The sequence below is a fragment of the Patiria miniata genome, unplaced genomic scaffold (genome assembly GCF_015706575.1).
Source record: "Patiria miniata isolate m_02_andy unplaced genomic scaffold, ASM1570657v1 HiC_scaffold_1, whole genome shotgun sequence".
Lineage (NCBI taxonomy): Eukaryota > Metazoa > Echinodermata > Asteroidea > Valvatida > Asterinidae > Patiria > Patiria miniata.
In genome coordinates this window covers 36,234,246-36,250,938 of record NW_024037047.1, presented here as the reverse complement: position 1 = coordinate 36,250,938, position 16,693 = coordinate 36,234,246, and the positions used below count along the sequence as shown (strand labels likewise).

Genomic DNA, 16,693 nt, shown 5'->3' with positions numbered 1-16,693 from the left:
CCGCACGGTGGCTGGCGGTAGAATTTGCCTCGACTACCGCGAGACGAAACCGATCCTGGTCCCGCAAATATATATTTACAAATGTTCACAAGGTTACCGACGGACGGACGAAGACGACGAGAATTAACTAACTAGTATAAAACTTGGAATTGCTGATGAATAACGATGATAAACTGGCAAAACTTGGCACTTCGAATTTACAGGAACGCGACGTTATTAAGACGTTAGAACGAAGGGGCACGTCCTTCGCACGTGTTTGTGAACCAACGAAAAGTCTATGTGAAACGCGTATTATGTACAGGTACCAGCGACACGCGAAAGTGCTGACAGGTCAAAGTATGACGAAATGCTGACAAAGGTCAGAGTTCGCGCGGGGTGGTCACCACATCAGCCCCCTCCAGAGAGCTTCTGGAAGAAGTGATCGAAGAAAAAAAAAACACATATATATACAATATTTACAGCGTTCAACCACAGTCGAACTGGGAGAGGTGCGCGGGCCAGTGAACCCGACGGCCGGTGCGTGTTGTTCGCTCGGTCGTGGTACTGTCCTGATCAACTGGAGCAGGCAGGGGAGGTGCCACCGGCGGGTTTTGAGGAGTTGGCACTGGCGGTTTTGGCGATGTTGGTTGTGGCAACGCGGTTGAGGGATCCATCTCAAGATACGCGACTTTCAATCTATCCAAACTCACTGTGTCGCTCTTGCCGTTGATGTCCAGTGTATAGTATTTGTCTGCTCGCTCAAGTACACGATATGGGCCCTTGTACGGAGGTTCGAGTGGTTTGCGCACATGATCACATCGGACGAAAACGTGTGTGCAAGACAACAAGTCCTTGTGAAGCTGTGTGGTGCGGGTGTGCGGTCGTGTAGGTGCTGGCGCTATCTGACGCATGACGCGTTTGAGGCGATGAACATAATCTCCTGGGTCTAATCCAGCATCATTGACGGGTGCGACAAACTGTCCAGGGAGGCGCAATGTAGTTCCAAAGACGAGTTCCGCTGTCGAACACCCAATGTCCCGTTTGACGACTGTTCGGATCCCCAGCAGAACAAGAGGGAGCGTTTCCGTCCACCTGTTGGGCTCGTCTTGTGCTTTGAGTGAAGCTTTCAACTGTCTGTGGAAGCGCTCCACTAGTCCGTTTGCGATAGGATGGTACGAAGTAGTGCGGATGCGTCGACTTCCAAGTAATGTTGTCAAGGCGTTGAACAGGGCTGATTCGAATTGTCGGCCGCGGTCGGTGGTGATTGTCGATGGTGTGCCATATCTTGTTACCCAATTGCTCACAAACGCTCTGGCGACAGTTTCTGCAGTTATGTCTGGGATCGGAATGGCTTCCGGCCACCTTGTGAAACGGTCAATGCACGTGAGTAGGTATGACTGACCGTTGGACGGTGGAAGTGGGCCGACAATGTCAATATGCACGTGGTCGAAACGGGCATCAGGGGTGATGAAGGTTCCTAGTGGTGTGATGGTATGCTTGTGCACCTTGGATTTCTGACAACGGATGCAGGTTTTAGCCCACGAACGAACATCATGGTTCATGTTGGGCCACACAAAACGTGCGCTGACTAGCTTGAGAGTGGCTCTGATTCCGGGATGCGACTGGGAATGCAAGGAGTCGAACACTGCTCTTCGCATCACCTTGGGGACGAAGGGTCGAGGGGTGCCGGTAGCCATGTCACAAGCTAGGGTGTTCTTGCTTGCAACCAGCGGAATGTCCTGTAGCTGAAGAACCGACTGCTGTTTGTGTTGGAGTAAGTCCTCATCATTGCGCTGATGCTCGGCCATGGCCTGGAAATCGATGGTAGATGATGACATGGCAGAGAATGTGTTCAGGCTAATGCGTGACAACGCGTCAGCGACGTCGTTGTGTTTACCCTGAACATGTCTGATGTCAGTTGTGTACTGCGACACGTAGTCAAGTTGTCGGATCTCGCGGGGGGAGTATCTATCCGAGCTTGCAGCGAGTGCGTGTGTCAGCGGCTTATGATCTGTTAAGATGGAGAATGCGCGACCCTCGACAACATGGCGGAAGTGGCGGATGGCAAGGTAAGCCGCTAACAGCTCCCGGCCGAACGTGCTGTACTTGGTCTCCGCAGGTTGCAGCTTTCGTGAGAAGAAAGCAATGGGACGCCAGATGTCATGTTCCAGCTGTTGCAGGACTCCACCAACGGCGAAATCAGAGGCATCGACCATCAGGCTTAACTCAGCATCGGATCGAGGATGGGACAAGCGAGTTGCATTGATCAAAGCCGACTTGACTGCTTCGAAGGCATCGATTGCCGTGTTGGTCAGTTCGATTGTCTTCTTGGGTTTTCCAGCGAGGAGGTCGGTCAGAGGTCGTGCCAAGGCAGCACAGTGGGGGATGAAGCGGCGATAGAAGTTGACCAGTCCAAGAAATTCGCGCAATTTCTTGGTTGAATTGGGGACTGGGAACCGTTTGATCGCGTCAACCTTTGTGTCCAGTGGCCGAATACCGTCCTGGTCGATCTGGTGGCCTAGGAAGTGTAGTGACGGCACACCAAATTCGCACTTGGCGGGATTCACCACAACACCGTACTGATCAAGCCGCTCGAAAAGCGTCCGAAGATGCGACTCGTGCTCTTCTTCGCTATGGCTGGCGATGAGTAAATCGTCGATGTAGGCGTATACGAAATCCAACCCGTGTAACACTTTATCGATGAAACGCTGAAACGTCTGGGCTGCGTTTCGCAGTCCAAAAGGCATGCGCAAGAATTCGAACATGCCAAATGGAGTGGTGATGGCCGTCTTCGGAATGTCACTCGGCTCCACGGGGATTTGATGGTACGCTCGGACTAAATCCACCTTCGAGAAAACAGTCTGGCCATGCAAAGACGAAGTGATGTCATGTACATGTGGGATTGGATAGCGATCAGGGACGGATGCATTGTTCAGAGCGCGGTAATCCCCGCATGGTCTCCAATCACCCTGTGTTCCTTTCGGCACCATATGCAATGGCGATGACCAACTACTATTGGAGGGACGGATGATGCCCAATTGTAGCATGTGGTCGAACTCCGCCTTGGCGATTTTCAATTTGTCCGGAGCAAGGCGTCGTGGCCTGGCGGATACAGGAGGGCCTTTAGTTGTGATGTGATGGGTGACATCATGTTTGGGTGTTGCATCCTTAAAGCAAGGTTTGGCAATGGCAGGGAACTGACCCAAAATGGCTGTGTATTGAGTGTTCGGGGATGGGCCAGCAAAAACAGGGCTGAGAACATTGGTACTTGTTGCAATGCCTTGAATGCTAAGACTAGTGGTGGAATCTATGAGTTTTCTGTCCTTCATGTCAACCAATAACCCGAAATGGCGAAGGAAATCTGCTCCCAAAATTGCGACTGGTACATCAGCAACTGTAAAAATCCACCTGCATGTACGCCTAAGACCCAAATCAATTGTCATTGAACGCTCACCGTATGTGTGAATCCGTGTCTTGTTGACTGCCTCGAGCACAAAATCACTCCTGCAGCACTGCTTGTCTCGTGGCGTTGGAGGGAGGATGCTGACCTCAGCGCCGGTGTCCACGAGGAACTTGGAGCCTGTGATTTTGTCATATACATGGAAAAGGCGACATTGATTGGGTGTGCCAGTGGATGAAGTCGCCCCTATCCGCTGGCCTGCTGGTTTCCCTGGGCCGTGTTGGAACTGTGGTTGCGTGTGTAGTTGCATGGTTCCTTGCAGTTACGAGCTTTGTCCCCGTATTTCCAATGGTACCAGCAGGAATCAGTAGGGTTGTCCCCCGACGCAGAAGAACTGCGATCGCGTCTGTGCTGGCTTTGGTCGCGACTGCGGCTCCTCGACCGACCGTGTTGATACTGGTTCTGGCGCACCAACAACTCCATCTGGGCCGTGAGCTTTTCGACTTGAGCTTGAAGCAACTGTATCTCCGATGCAGCAGATGGCTTGACTGCAGCAACAAGTGCTGGTGCTGGAACGGCAGCACAGGCCTGAGCTGGTGACGGGGAAACTTCAACGATTTTGTCCGCGAGCTTAGCGAGTTGTGCGATGTCGACGTCGCTTGTCGAGGCCAAGATCAATTGGATGTTTGTTGGCAGGCGTTGCATGAACAACTGCTTCAGGATTGCAGGCTCCAGTGTGTTATTGCCGAGGAGTTGTTCCATGGTGCGAAGTAACTGCGAGGGCTTCTTATCTCCAAGCTCTTCTGTAGTCAACAGTTTTTGGAGGCGCTTTCGCTCCGACTCGCTAGTGCGTTTGATGAGCTCCTCCTTCAGTTTGGAATATGGGTTATCAGCCGGTGGGTTGACTAACAAGTCCCTTACTTCCTGCGCAATGGATGGTTGTAGAGATGCGATCACGTACGAGTATTTCGTGAGCTCCGATTTGATGCCCCGGGTAAGAAACTGCGCCTCAACTTGTGCGAACCATATCACCGGGTCGTTGGGCCAATACGGTGGGAGTTTCAAAGCTACTGCACTGACTGGTGGTGCTCCAGAAGACCCTCCAGAATCTGGGTTTTGCGGCTCCGATTTGGTAGCCATCGCACGTTTTAGGGTCACCACTTTGGGGAATGCGAGTTCGTTACAGTCAATGGTCAAGTGTCACTCACCCAATTCTGTTCCGATGTGTGTGTGCGGTACTGTCCAACTGTTCTCCCGCACGGTGGCTGGCGGTAGAATTTGCCTCGACTACCGCGAGACGAAACCGATCCTGGTCCCGCGAATATATATTTACAAATGTTCACAAGGTTACCGACGGACGGACGAAGACGACGAGAATTAACTAACTAGTATAAAACTTGGAATTGCTGACGAATAACGATGATAAACTGGCAAAACTTGGCACTTCGAATTTACAGGAACGCGACGTTATTAAGACGTTAGAACGAAGGGGCACGTCCTTCGCACGTGTTTGTGAACCAACGAAAAGTCTATGTGAAACGCGTATTATGTACAGGTACCAGCGACACGCGAAAGTGCTGACAGGTCAAAGTATGACGAAATGCTGACAAAGGTCAGAGTTCGCGCGGGGTGGTCACCACATATGTAAACTGCTCTGTTTCTTCTTATATGGAGTCAGGGAACCAGACTACAGGAAAATAATTGTTTTTCTTGGTTTTTATAGCATTTTCGAACCCAAATCCTCAAAAAGTCAGTGTAACTATATTTGCTATATATTTCCAACCCCCCAATTCCATCCATTTCTGAAAATTACAGCAAAAGCAAATGATATATATTCCCTTTAAAGCTGTCTATGCGCATTAGACAGTCTTCAAGCTCTGGCTGTCAGTCGGTCTATACATGTAAGTAAGACCATTGCAATAATACGGTCTAAGTATGAAGACAGTCTTAAAATAGTTAGCCTGGGTTGGGCTGGCTTCTTACAATGGTCCATAGTTGGGATTTTTTAATTCATCGGTGTGTCGAAATATTCTTTCCCAGAATGTTTTTGAGTTGATTAAGTGGTTGATAATTTAAATAGAAGAATACTGCTTTGAGAGAGGATTTTCCAAGATAGCAGGAATCTTCTAGAGAAAAATAATGAAACTGAGTTGTGCAGCAAACACAATTTTTTGACTTAAAATCTCCTAATTGACGAATTTGATTTCGCATGATTTGAATCAAGCAAAGCGAAAAATCGTGCAGCTTCTCTGGTATTACGGCGCGTGATGAGCACCACAACCTATCAGCCTGTAACAATGGAATGTTTGTTTGTGAATCATTACTCTAAGCAGGCTTAGTAAAGACAGGCTTATTGCAAGTTTGGTGTCTTAACCAAGACCGTCTAGGAGCGATAGCTGGCTAAAATCGGACTGGTTAAGCCAGCTGACTAAGACTGCAGTATTGCAATCCGCTCAAGGTGTCAAAACGTTTATTTATTCAATTCAATATTGACACATTAACCTACTTTTGTAACACAAAGTGACATTGTTCAATATTGAAAAAAAAATGATATTGGTAGTACCTGAATGGGGTTTTAATTTCTAAATATATCTTTGTATTCACTGGTTACTAGTTCCAGAGTACCAGCACTCATCCCTCCGTCCGTGACTACAGCATTCCTCATTGGTTGAATTACAGCTTCTACACAGCCCAGGGACAGCGAGAAAAATGTCATATCTACTCCAGCTTCACCCCTCGGATCAAACTAGCTGAGAAGAAGGTTTGCTTGCAAAAAAACCCAGCAATTTGTCAATGTTTGCCCAATATTTGTTTTAAGTTGCCTGTTCAGTGACTTTTGTCAGGAGTTTTTGGCTGTGTGTTAAAAACTCCTAAAACCTTACAGCTCAACTCAGGGTTCAAACAATAACATTCGCTACAAGTTAAAGGTAGAGTACATCATTTGTCATTTGTGACCTGTTCTGTCAAAATCAGACTTTTCTGGACAAAAGGCCAAAAATGAGATTTTTGCATATTGTTAAAATATGTTTTTTTTCCCCCTTTTAAAAAAGGTGGTTTAATTTTTGGAACCGGTCATTCCTGGGCAGAGTTATGCTATTTTGAAGTTCATTGTGTCGAAAAGTAGAAAACGGAGAAAATGGCCACGAACGTCACAAAACAGTAATTTCATTAACTGATATACCTTAACAAATCATCAAAAATACTTTATTTAGAGTTCAAATTAGGGTTTCAAACTTTTATAGTATATTTTAAACATGTTCAGGATTACAAATATGCATAAATTTGAAAATCGAAAAAAAAAATCACCTCCACAGCGTTTTTTGGCCCTATCACAATTTCAACCTCTGCCCAGAAGCGTCTGCTTTTGATAGAACAGGTCACATTTGTGCATTCACCAACATGTAGCTAAAGTTTTTAAAACATATTCATAAATACCTAAGACAGTTCACCCATTCCCATTGGTCAAGAGCCCGTAACGTTGATAAAGACATGACTGGCTGATCTTAAACCCTTTTCCAATGTCACATGAAATTTGGACCCCTATGAAATCCAGTGCCTTTTGCCATTGTATTGGTTGAATGTTCATAGAAGGAGTTGTTTACGTCTTACTCGCGAGCCACAAACTCAATTATATAACTAGAGGGGTGTTTCAAAAAACATTAAGTAAAAGTGTTGAACAAAATTGTTGGAAATTATTAATTTTTTACTTGTTTTGACTCTTGGACAAAAAAGTTTAGATTTTTTCGTCGAAAAGGTATTGGTCGGTATTAAACACTTTGATTAAGACGGGTTAGAGTCTGGATGCTGATAATTACCGGCTCTGGTAATTATCATCATCCAGACTCCAACCAGTCTTAAACATAGTGTTTAATACCTCCAAAGCACACATTTATCCCTTAACCCTAACAGAACTCAACCCATCCATCCCCAACAGCAGGTTTTGTTGGAATCTGTCAGGATGGGTACAGTACCCCTAAACTGACAGTCTTTTACATTGGGTTGGCACACCGCCAGAAACAAAGTCAGAAACATGTGTGTACAGTTTCCCATATGGTTTTTGGAATTCGCCAGGATGGGTATGTTCCTAGTAAATCATGCTAGGGAGTTGGGGTTAATTAAACTCACAACACTTTACCAGCAAGTTTGATGTAGGGACCTGATGGGATTGAGAAAGTTCATCTGCAACTACCACCTTATTCTTCAACGTTCATAACCTTGAGGGAAATGTTCATGAACAAGAAAAGATGTTATGAAAAGTTTGTGAATTTTGGAGAGAAATTGTCGTTTCCAAACAGGCTGGCAACCTGGAAATTCTGGATGTCCAAAATATTTTTTGTTGCCCAGGGCAGTCGGACAACTTACTTTACAAATCCTGAACTTATATCTGTTCAAAGTGGTTTATTTAATTTTATTGTCTGCTATTTGCCTTAATTTGTACCTGAAATCAGAGTCCAGCCAACACACCAAGGCAGCTTTTCGCATTGATTCATTCTAATGGAGGGTTACATTTGTAAGTTCAGGCTCATGTCGGCCTTGATTGGCATGTGTGCTGATTCACATAAACTTTGCATGCACACAGATATCAGACATTTGTTAGGAGTGGGATGATTATAGTCAGACTAAGTGACACCAGCCTGTGTGCTCAATTAGAGCAGGTGCTATTACCAGTCTCGTAGCCAGTCTCGGTGCCTTGTAGCCGAGCGGTTAGAGCGTGGAGCTACGGAGTGGAAGGTTGGCGGTCCGAATCCCATTCGGACCAAAAACTGGAAAACTCTCTCTGACGGCCCAACAGTAAAATGGGTACTTGATTCGTTCAGGGAAGGTAAGACGGCGAGAGGAGAGGACTGGGCCCCGCTACTCATATGCCGCGCCCAAGACACAGTGGACCTCTAACATCCCACTGCCCCTACGGCCAGTAATGGCTATGGGACCTTTACCTTTTATTACCAGTTGGTGAAACATTCAACAATTCTAAGTTTGACAAGTTCCCTTTTTCGTTCAGGAATCAGCTGACAGCACTCCCTCATCCATACCTCATCTTCCCCCTCTACCGGAAGATAAGAACATGAGTCACTTCAAGCAATCTCATCAGGATGAGGATTACATGTTTGAGGAGTACGATGCTGAAGTCTTCAAAGTTCCTAGCTATGCTTCACCAAAACCAAGGTCAGAATAATGGAAAACAACAACTTTGCAGACTAATATAAAACTACCATGCTATACTTATTCCTGTCCCAAAATTACTCATAAAGTTAATAATTATCATCATTTTTTGTTGTTGTTGGGGGGGGGGGGGCTATGAAGATGGAGAAGTCTTTTGGTAGTCTTGGAGCTGATGTAGGAGCTGGGAGTAATAGTGCACATCATGCTGGATATTTAGCTACATGTGTTTAAAGGCACAGTCCATCATTTGCAGCTATCCAAAAAGTAACTGATGAAATTGTTGTTGAAAATCCGTAGTGTAGTGTTGGGGATGCACATAGATAGTAATGGGACTAAAGTTCCTGTGAAATTATTCTTTCTGGCAAGCTATCATTTTGAAGAAATCAATGAAAGAAGACCATTTCCAGCGATGCGTCTGAAGACGCATTTTTGGAAAATTCCGTTTGTAGTTATTTTTTAATTCGGCAAAGCGTGCGCAAGCGTTGACATGATGCACACAAGTGCATGGTTGCTATAATTCGTCGGTTTAGTGCATGAGATCGCGTAGCTGCACTCGGCTGAATGAGAAATTATCCCAGACGCTGAATTCGGGCGCAATGCAAAACATGAATCGGAAACTTTTGATTTGAAATCGAGATCCTACAGTATTGTTTTCTCAGGAAAAAACAGTATTCATTGAGCTAAAACTTCATCGGGTTAGTTGTTCAGCACCTTTCTTTAGATTTTGAGCACTTTTGTTTCTTAAAACGAACATGATGCTCAAATTACAAATGATGTACTCCACCTAAGAAATGCATTGGATTCATGAATATGCACATAGTGTACTTGAATTTTATTTTGTGTTAATTGGATACAAGTACTTGAAACCAGTTTGTAGTATTGCTTGAATATTACAACTCATGCATACTTACATTTTCATTGATATCCAACCCCGTATCCCACAGAACCCCATTTTCTATAAGACCATCAAAGTCAACCCACAATGCTGCCCAGAAGCCAAGATCCAAGGTATGTGATTGGTTAAAATATTCCTAGTTGCTGCCTAAATGTAATTAACGCTTGAGATAAATGTCTATGAGGACGTTAACGGCCTAATGTAGATTAAAGTTTTTACATTCTTAATCAAGATGAAGATGGAATACTGTTTGCACAAAACTTTGAGTGTAAATAAAATTGCCAACAAACACAGTCAAAAAAGTTCGAGAAAATGTATACCTCAGGCAAAATAAGAGATTTTCTTTTTTAGTTGTTAGTACGCTCTATAATTTGCCAATGGTACGGAGGATTGTTTATCCTGAAAGAATATTGTTGAATCTTAGGATACCTAATTGGCTCATTAGGTATCCCAACGGCATGTTTTGTTAGAATCTCTCTGATGGGTACGGTACCCCTAAACTGACAGTCTTTTACATTGGGTTTGGCTCACCTCCAGAATCAAAGTCAGAAATATGTGTGTACAGTTTCCCATATGGTGTTGAAATTTGCCAGGATGGGTATGGTTCCTAGTAAATTATGCTAGGGAGTTAGGGTTAATCTAAGAGGATTACAGACTCTTTGCAGGAACAGAAGACAGCACATTTCTTTGTTCTTGATTTTTAACTTTTGTAAGAAATATGCATTCATTTATTAGGAGGAATCCCCATGTCAACCCAGCAAGAAGTTGAAAGAGTCAAAGGTCACTGGCATTGTGACCTTCAACACTGAACCCACCGATTCACACAACCATCCCTTGGTATCCCAATCAACATCATCAACCGCTATTCCCATTCCAGAGCGGCCAAATCTCGTTGCGCCCTCTGTTTCTGTAACGGCAGCTGCCAGATTGCTTCAAGAAAGTGAGTTAGTCATATAAGTTTTTCAAAAACTTCAAAAATGTAGTTATTCATTGCATGGAATCATTTTGGTTTTGTCAGTTTATACCAGGCCAATATAAAAAGTAATCAGAAAATAATGGGTTAGTATTGGCATAAGGAACACTTGTCTACTTTCCATTAATATCTTACTTTTATCATGTTGGTATGGGAAAGTAGTTTTGGAATGTTGCAAAAAATGTATTGTTTAGGAATGTATTTCTTCAAGAACCAACAATGTATGCAATTAGTGCACCTACAACATGTGTACATACCTCCTGCACCCAATTTCACGAAGCGCAGCGACGCGTCGCAACCTGAGTTGTAATGTGTAACACGTCGCAACTTGTGACATGTCGTATGATCTATTTCATGAAACTTCTGATGTATTGAATGCATCTTCAGCTCCTTGACAACGGCTTAAAACATGTTGCAAGTTACAACGTGTCTGTTGGTCATCACAAAATAAGAAGCATCCTTTTCTTAGCCAGTTTTATGCCATAAACATTACATAAACAAGATTTTAATACTGAGACAATGTGTGTAAAGTTGTAAATAGAAAATTCATTGAACAATTGTGAATTAGCCTGGAATATTGCAGTTGAAATTTCAAAGTAGCTATACAGTCCACTGAGAGCTTGTTTTCCTTTAAAAAAAATGTGTCACACGTCCGCCATTTTATTTTACGTTTTAAAAACTTTTCGAGAGGAGATCTGACGACTCTTTGTTGAATGTCAGATGACTATTTACTGTACGCTGAATAAATACATAAAACAGTTACCGAGTTGTTCTATAATGCACCTACGACACATCGCACTTACGACGTGTTTTGTGAAATGGATCGCAGGATGTGTCGCAGCTGCGATGCGTTGTACCGGTAGGGGTACGACGCTTCACAGCGCTGAGATGCTTTGTAAGTTATGATGTTTTCCATGAAATTGGGTGCAAGTCTAGTATCTATCCTTTCAGCACAGTCAACAGAGACTTGTTTATTTGAAAATCGATAGTATCTCAAAACTGGATCGGCCTAAAACCTGACAAAAGATATTCTTAGCTTTTGTTTTCAAATCAGTAGTACACAATCATCCATGACTGCGAAAGTGCAAATTGTTATAACGGTCATCAATTGACAATTAACCCAACATTTCTATAATCACCTGTACAGTGAAATGGTGATATAAAATTACTCATTTATGTGTTTTTAGCCTCTATCAGCCGTAGTGTTGGGGATGCACATATTACCGAGCACCGATCCAGTAACACGCCAGTGAACTTCACGGATGTGATTGTTGGTAGCGCTAACGCCATCCATAATCTTGCGTCTGGCAGTCCAAATCATCAGTTTGTGTATCGGACTCTGATCAATCCATTTGCTCCATCCACCATGGCCATTCGACTGACATCAAATAGGAGGAGATGGACTCATACCTTTCCACCAGGTACTGTATATTTGTTGAAAGAGCAGTAATTGAATATTAAATAAATATCTTACAATAACAAGATCATTGGAATAAAAGTATTCAATTGAAAGTGACATTTGTAAAAAGACGATGACACCTTGTGACTACTCACAAGAGCTCCAGAGAAAAATGGCATAGGAAAAGCTGTAAAAGCATGATCATATTGTACCAATAGGTCTACAAGTTAAATGTGACTTATTTTGCAGAAATGAATCTGATTTCAGTAACGCCTTTGTGAGATTCTATGCTGGACTTCAAGCCTTTGTTGCCTAAACACCGTGCCCACAGGTGTCGCTAGACCATTTTGAATTGGGGGTGCCATCCAGAAATTTGCCGTCGGACCGTCGTGCATAATGAGTGTAATTGATAATTTCCGCCCAAAATCAGCCCTCTAACTCCATTTCTAATTTCATCCACAAATATATGAACGGTTAATAATGTTGATTACTTTGAATGCATTAAATTTTTGTGTGGGATAAGTTCAACTTCAAAAGTCAAAAGTCAATTGTCAAAATTTGGCGTTATCACATTGAAAAGTTTTGGACATTTGCTCGTAGCAAAACTGTGTGTACATGCTCAGTACGTGTGCACATACCTTGTTTCAGGCCCGTTCCTTGATCCCAGACTGGGGGTGGGGGTTCTTTAAATCCTATAGTGGACATTTTTATATGAGAGCGCAGAGTGCGAAGCCCTGATGGCGTGGGGTCCGTGGCCCACTTAGGGTCCGGAAAATTTTTGGATTCTAGATGCTCTGTGGTGCAATCCGAGGCATCTCCTGGCCACTTTCCCCTGACTTTTTGAATGAAATGTGCTCGTGCTTAGGGAGATTGGAGTGGGTCATCAAAGTTGATATAATCACAAACATTGCATCAAAACTGTAGCTTGACTCGCTTTCGAGATTTTTCCTCTTAAGCTTGATCCATGATTTTGAGTATTTACTAGGAATAAGCTCAATTCGTAACTGCCTGCGAGCGAGCACGTGCTTGTATTTTGCACAGCAAAACTTACTAAGGGGGGGGGGGGGGTGTGACATCCCCCCTTCCTCCCCCTCCCCCCCCCCCCCCCCACCCTGTAGCGACGCCAGTGGGCATGCACTTGGCACCCTGTGCCATGCGCTAGTCTGTTTGATGGAGGTATGCTGGTTATTAATATTGTTATTATTATAATTAACAATGGCTTAACCCTAACCCTAGAAACCCTGGCTAGAAACCTTGCCAAACGCAGCAACATGCAACGTTTGTCTAAGTGACAAGCCTGCCCAGTGCAGCAAGATCCATCAGGTCAAAAGTCTCAAGGCCAAACTGTCTCGGAGTCAGTGGTCCCCCAGCGCAGCAGGATACAATTCTGGCATTGTTCTATGGGACTAGCTCTCAGTGTCTCAGAAGTGGCCAGTTTATGCACTGGTGTTGGTAGCATTTTCCATCAAAGAGCACCAGACTTTTCCACCTGATGCAATGTGCTGCGTCTGGCAGTGTCAGGGTTAACACAGAGAGCTTTGGCTTGGGTGTTTATTTGAAATTCCTCTTTACAGTATTTAAGACAGCGAATGTTTCTCATCTCTTTAGGTCCATCAGGAGAGACTATGCAGCCCCATCACCGTCGCTGGACTACCAGCGAAGGAGACACAGACATGCATCCCTCCTGCACCCCAACGGGGCTCTCAGAATCCATCTCGGCACCTGCCAATCACCCAGCCTCTCCTAGACAGCTCAGTCCAACCTCTAGACTCTTACCCTCTCCCTCTAGGCATGGTCCTGCCCCTCCAAGACTGGCCCCTCCAGCCATCAGTGGCATTCCGAAATCCGGCAGTGCATCTAGTCTGGGAAGTGAGGGATCTGGGTCTGGTAACCCAGCTCAGCACATCATAGCATCCAGACCAACTATAACTCACCGACAGAGTGGCAACTTACCCGACACTGGTAAACAAGAATTTATATATATATATATTTCTGCTTCCCTTGTAGTTACTTCCCCCCCACCAGTGTTGTACCTCATCAGATCTATGAGTACATGGAGAGTAACTCCAAGTAGTAAAGGGAATATACATCATTTGCTTTTGCTGTAATTTTCAGAAATGGAGGGAATTGGGGGTTGGAAATATATAGCAAATATAGTTACACTGACTTTTTTGAGGTTTTGGGTTCCAAAATGCTATAAAAACCAAGAAAATAATCATTTTCCTGTAGTCTGGTTCCCTGACTCCATATAAGAAGAAACAGAGCAGTTTACCTACATTGGGGAATTGTAAGGTCAGGGAACCAGTCTAGCTGGCTTGTACCCGTTCATAGGTGTGTAATCGATTGCAAACAAGTGCGATGGTCGATTGGGGCCAGTATTTGAAAAAAAGCCAGTTTTTTCCAACGCTGGTCGGCCGACCAGCGTTGGAAATTGATACAAAAATACCACCTTTCTTGAAAATGACAGTATACCAGGTGCCGTGATTTTACAGAATGCTTTACACTGTCATTCACTAACAGTCCAGCAAGGTATTTCAAAATGATTTGGTAGTTTTATTTTTTGATGTTTGCAAATGTTGTATTTTCCCTTTAAAGTTGAATAACCTTGATGCTGATTTGTCAATGCATAGCTATTAGCTACAGCATGGGCCTCCCTCCCGTTCAGCCACAGACTAATGTTTGATACTAGTCAAATGGAGCCTAAAATCATAAATGGGTTGAAAAAGTTTGACTCAAAGTTCCTAAATTTATTATCAAATTGCTTTAGAATGCAGGAGAAATCATTGTAGATTTCAACATTTTGCGGGGGGCATGCCCCGGACACTAGTAGCAGGACTGCCTTTGGCACAACTTGACTCAAATATCCAGCACAAAAATCTTTCCTGAAAGCTAAATCCACGCATGTACTCTATGCATAGTGTTATCTAACTTGTGGAAAACAATTTACAAGTTGAACAAAGAAAATGATCGGAGTGGGGTTTGAACCTGTGACCTCCGGATTATTGGTGCTCTACCAACTGAACTATCCAGCCCTGTGTTTTCGGTTCTCAAATTTGTCAACCCATCGTGGATTATTTGGAAATTTTGTCAGAAAACTTAATACGGTACATGAATAATACCAGTAAGATATGTTGATATGGGCAATTCCGCGGTTACTCACGTTACATTTTTGATGTACTTTTGAGTTTCCTTGGGCTGTAATTACCTTACTGAAAAGGTTTAATAACTGTTATCCCCATGGTAGATAGAGTAGACCTAGACCTACCTAAGCACCAAAGATGACGTCCAGAAAAATGGGTTAAGTATGATAAAGGAGGGCACAAAATTGGTTACTCACATTACAAATATGTAATGTGAGTAACCGATTTTGGTGGGTCTTGTTTATCATACATAACACATTTTGCTGGATGTCATCTTTGGTGCTTAGGTAGGTCTAGGTCTACTCTATTTACCATGGGGATAACAGTTATTAAACCTTTTCAGTAAGGTAATTACAGCCCAAGGAAACTCAAAAGTACATCAAAAATGTAACGTGAGTAACCGTGGAATTGCCCTTATGGTAGCACCATGTGGTAAATCTCTTTTGTGAGTATGTGTGGTTTTGACAAGAACAGGAGGGAACTCAACGTTTCGAACAGTATGCCCTGCCCGTCGTCAGGAGACTAAGGGATTCTAATGGTGGATGGAACCCAAACCTGTGAATGGAACTGAAACCTGTGACCTGGTTTTTGTTTGAATACACAGAGTTCATGTATAAAGTTCTCTAAAATAACAGTAAACTCCGGCTAAGTCGGCACTCTCAGGACCCGAGAATTTATGACGACTTACGCGAATGCCGACATCTGCTGTAAGTCGTCATTTTGCCGGCTTACAAGAATGGTCTTTTGCACACATGATTCATTGCACTAATTGGCTTCTATTTATCCTGGATTATCTCCTAAATGCTTGAGTTGAATCCAGCAAATTAATCCTCGAATTGTATCATCACGTTTGGGGTATTGATAGTGGAGACCATGATACATATGTACGTGCACAGTAACGAATTAAATGCGAGCGTGGTCCAGTATATACCACTCATGCATTGACTGCAGCACTAGTCATTCAATAAGATGACCCCCAAAATGGACAGAGCGCATGTGTACAGCTTAGAGGGGGCACTGGTATTGATATGCTCACGATGCATATGTGATGTATGCAGTAGGACACCCTTTTTTGACACCGATGCATGCAGCGATCTCTGGCTGTGCGAAACCGCTTTTCACTCGACACTTTGCCAACCGCAGTACAGGAAGTTGATGCCAATGCGTGATTTGTTGAATGCTGACTTACACAAAGGATTTTGTAATGCTTTTTTATGAAAAGGGGACCGAGAGTAACACGACGACTTGAGCGAAATGGCGACTTATAAAAGCCAACTAAGAAATAAAAAATTCAATGGAAATGCAATCGGGACTTTAGTCAGACGGCCTACTTGAGCGATTTGACGAGTTGTACGATGTCGGTTTAGCCGGAGTTTACTGTATTTCAGTTAAAAGCTAAATCCACATTTCCTTCTCGATATGCAATTCAGTGTTCCATTGGTGCAAACTCTGTCGTCCAGTGATAAATGATACATGGCTGTAAGTTTTTTCTCTTGATAGGTGCCCGGTATGATGGAGGTTCAAGGACCAGTCCTGCTAGTGACTCATTCAGGACGTTGATGCGAAGTACCAGTGGAGTATGGGGTGTTACAGGCGAACAAGAATGGACTCCTTTTATACAGACAGGTACCAGTATTACTCGTGGGAGGCATGGTTGTTAAAGGAATATTCAGTGATTGTCACAGAGGAAAAGTTTAGCAGGACAGCATAGCAAGCAAAGGTCATGGTTGCGAGTGTTTGAAGG

General features: G+C 43.8%; 1 protein-coding gene across 2 annotated transcripts in view; it reads left to right on the top strand.

The window, feature by feature from the left end:
* The window catches only part of LOC119729348 (GATOR complex protein DEPDC5-like), a 76,291-nt gene that overhangs the window by 32,810 nt on the left and 26,788 nt on the right, over window positions 1-16,693 (top strand). For both annotated transcript variants that reach the window (XM_038201976.1, XM_038201983.1), the window contains exons 12-18: window positions 5,994-6,140; window positions 8,382-8,545; window positions 9,487-9,550; window positions 10,173-10,377; window positions 11,598-11,831; window positions 13,418-13,771; window positions 16,450-16,575. In XM_038201976.1, the coding sequence (XP_038057904.1) occupies window positions 5,994-6,140; window positions 8,382-8,545; window positions 9,487-9,550; window positions 10,173-10,377; window positions 11,598-11,831; window positions 13,418-13,771; window positions 16,450-16,575 (1,294 nt within the window). The remainder of the gene's footprint in view (window positions 1-5,993; window positions 6,141-8,381; window positions 8,546-9,486; window positions 9,551-10,172; window positions 10,378-11,597; window positions 11,832-13,417; window positions 13,772-16,449; window positions 16,576-16,693) is intronic.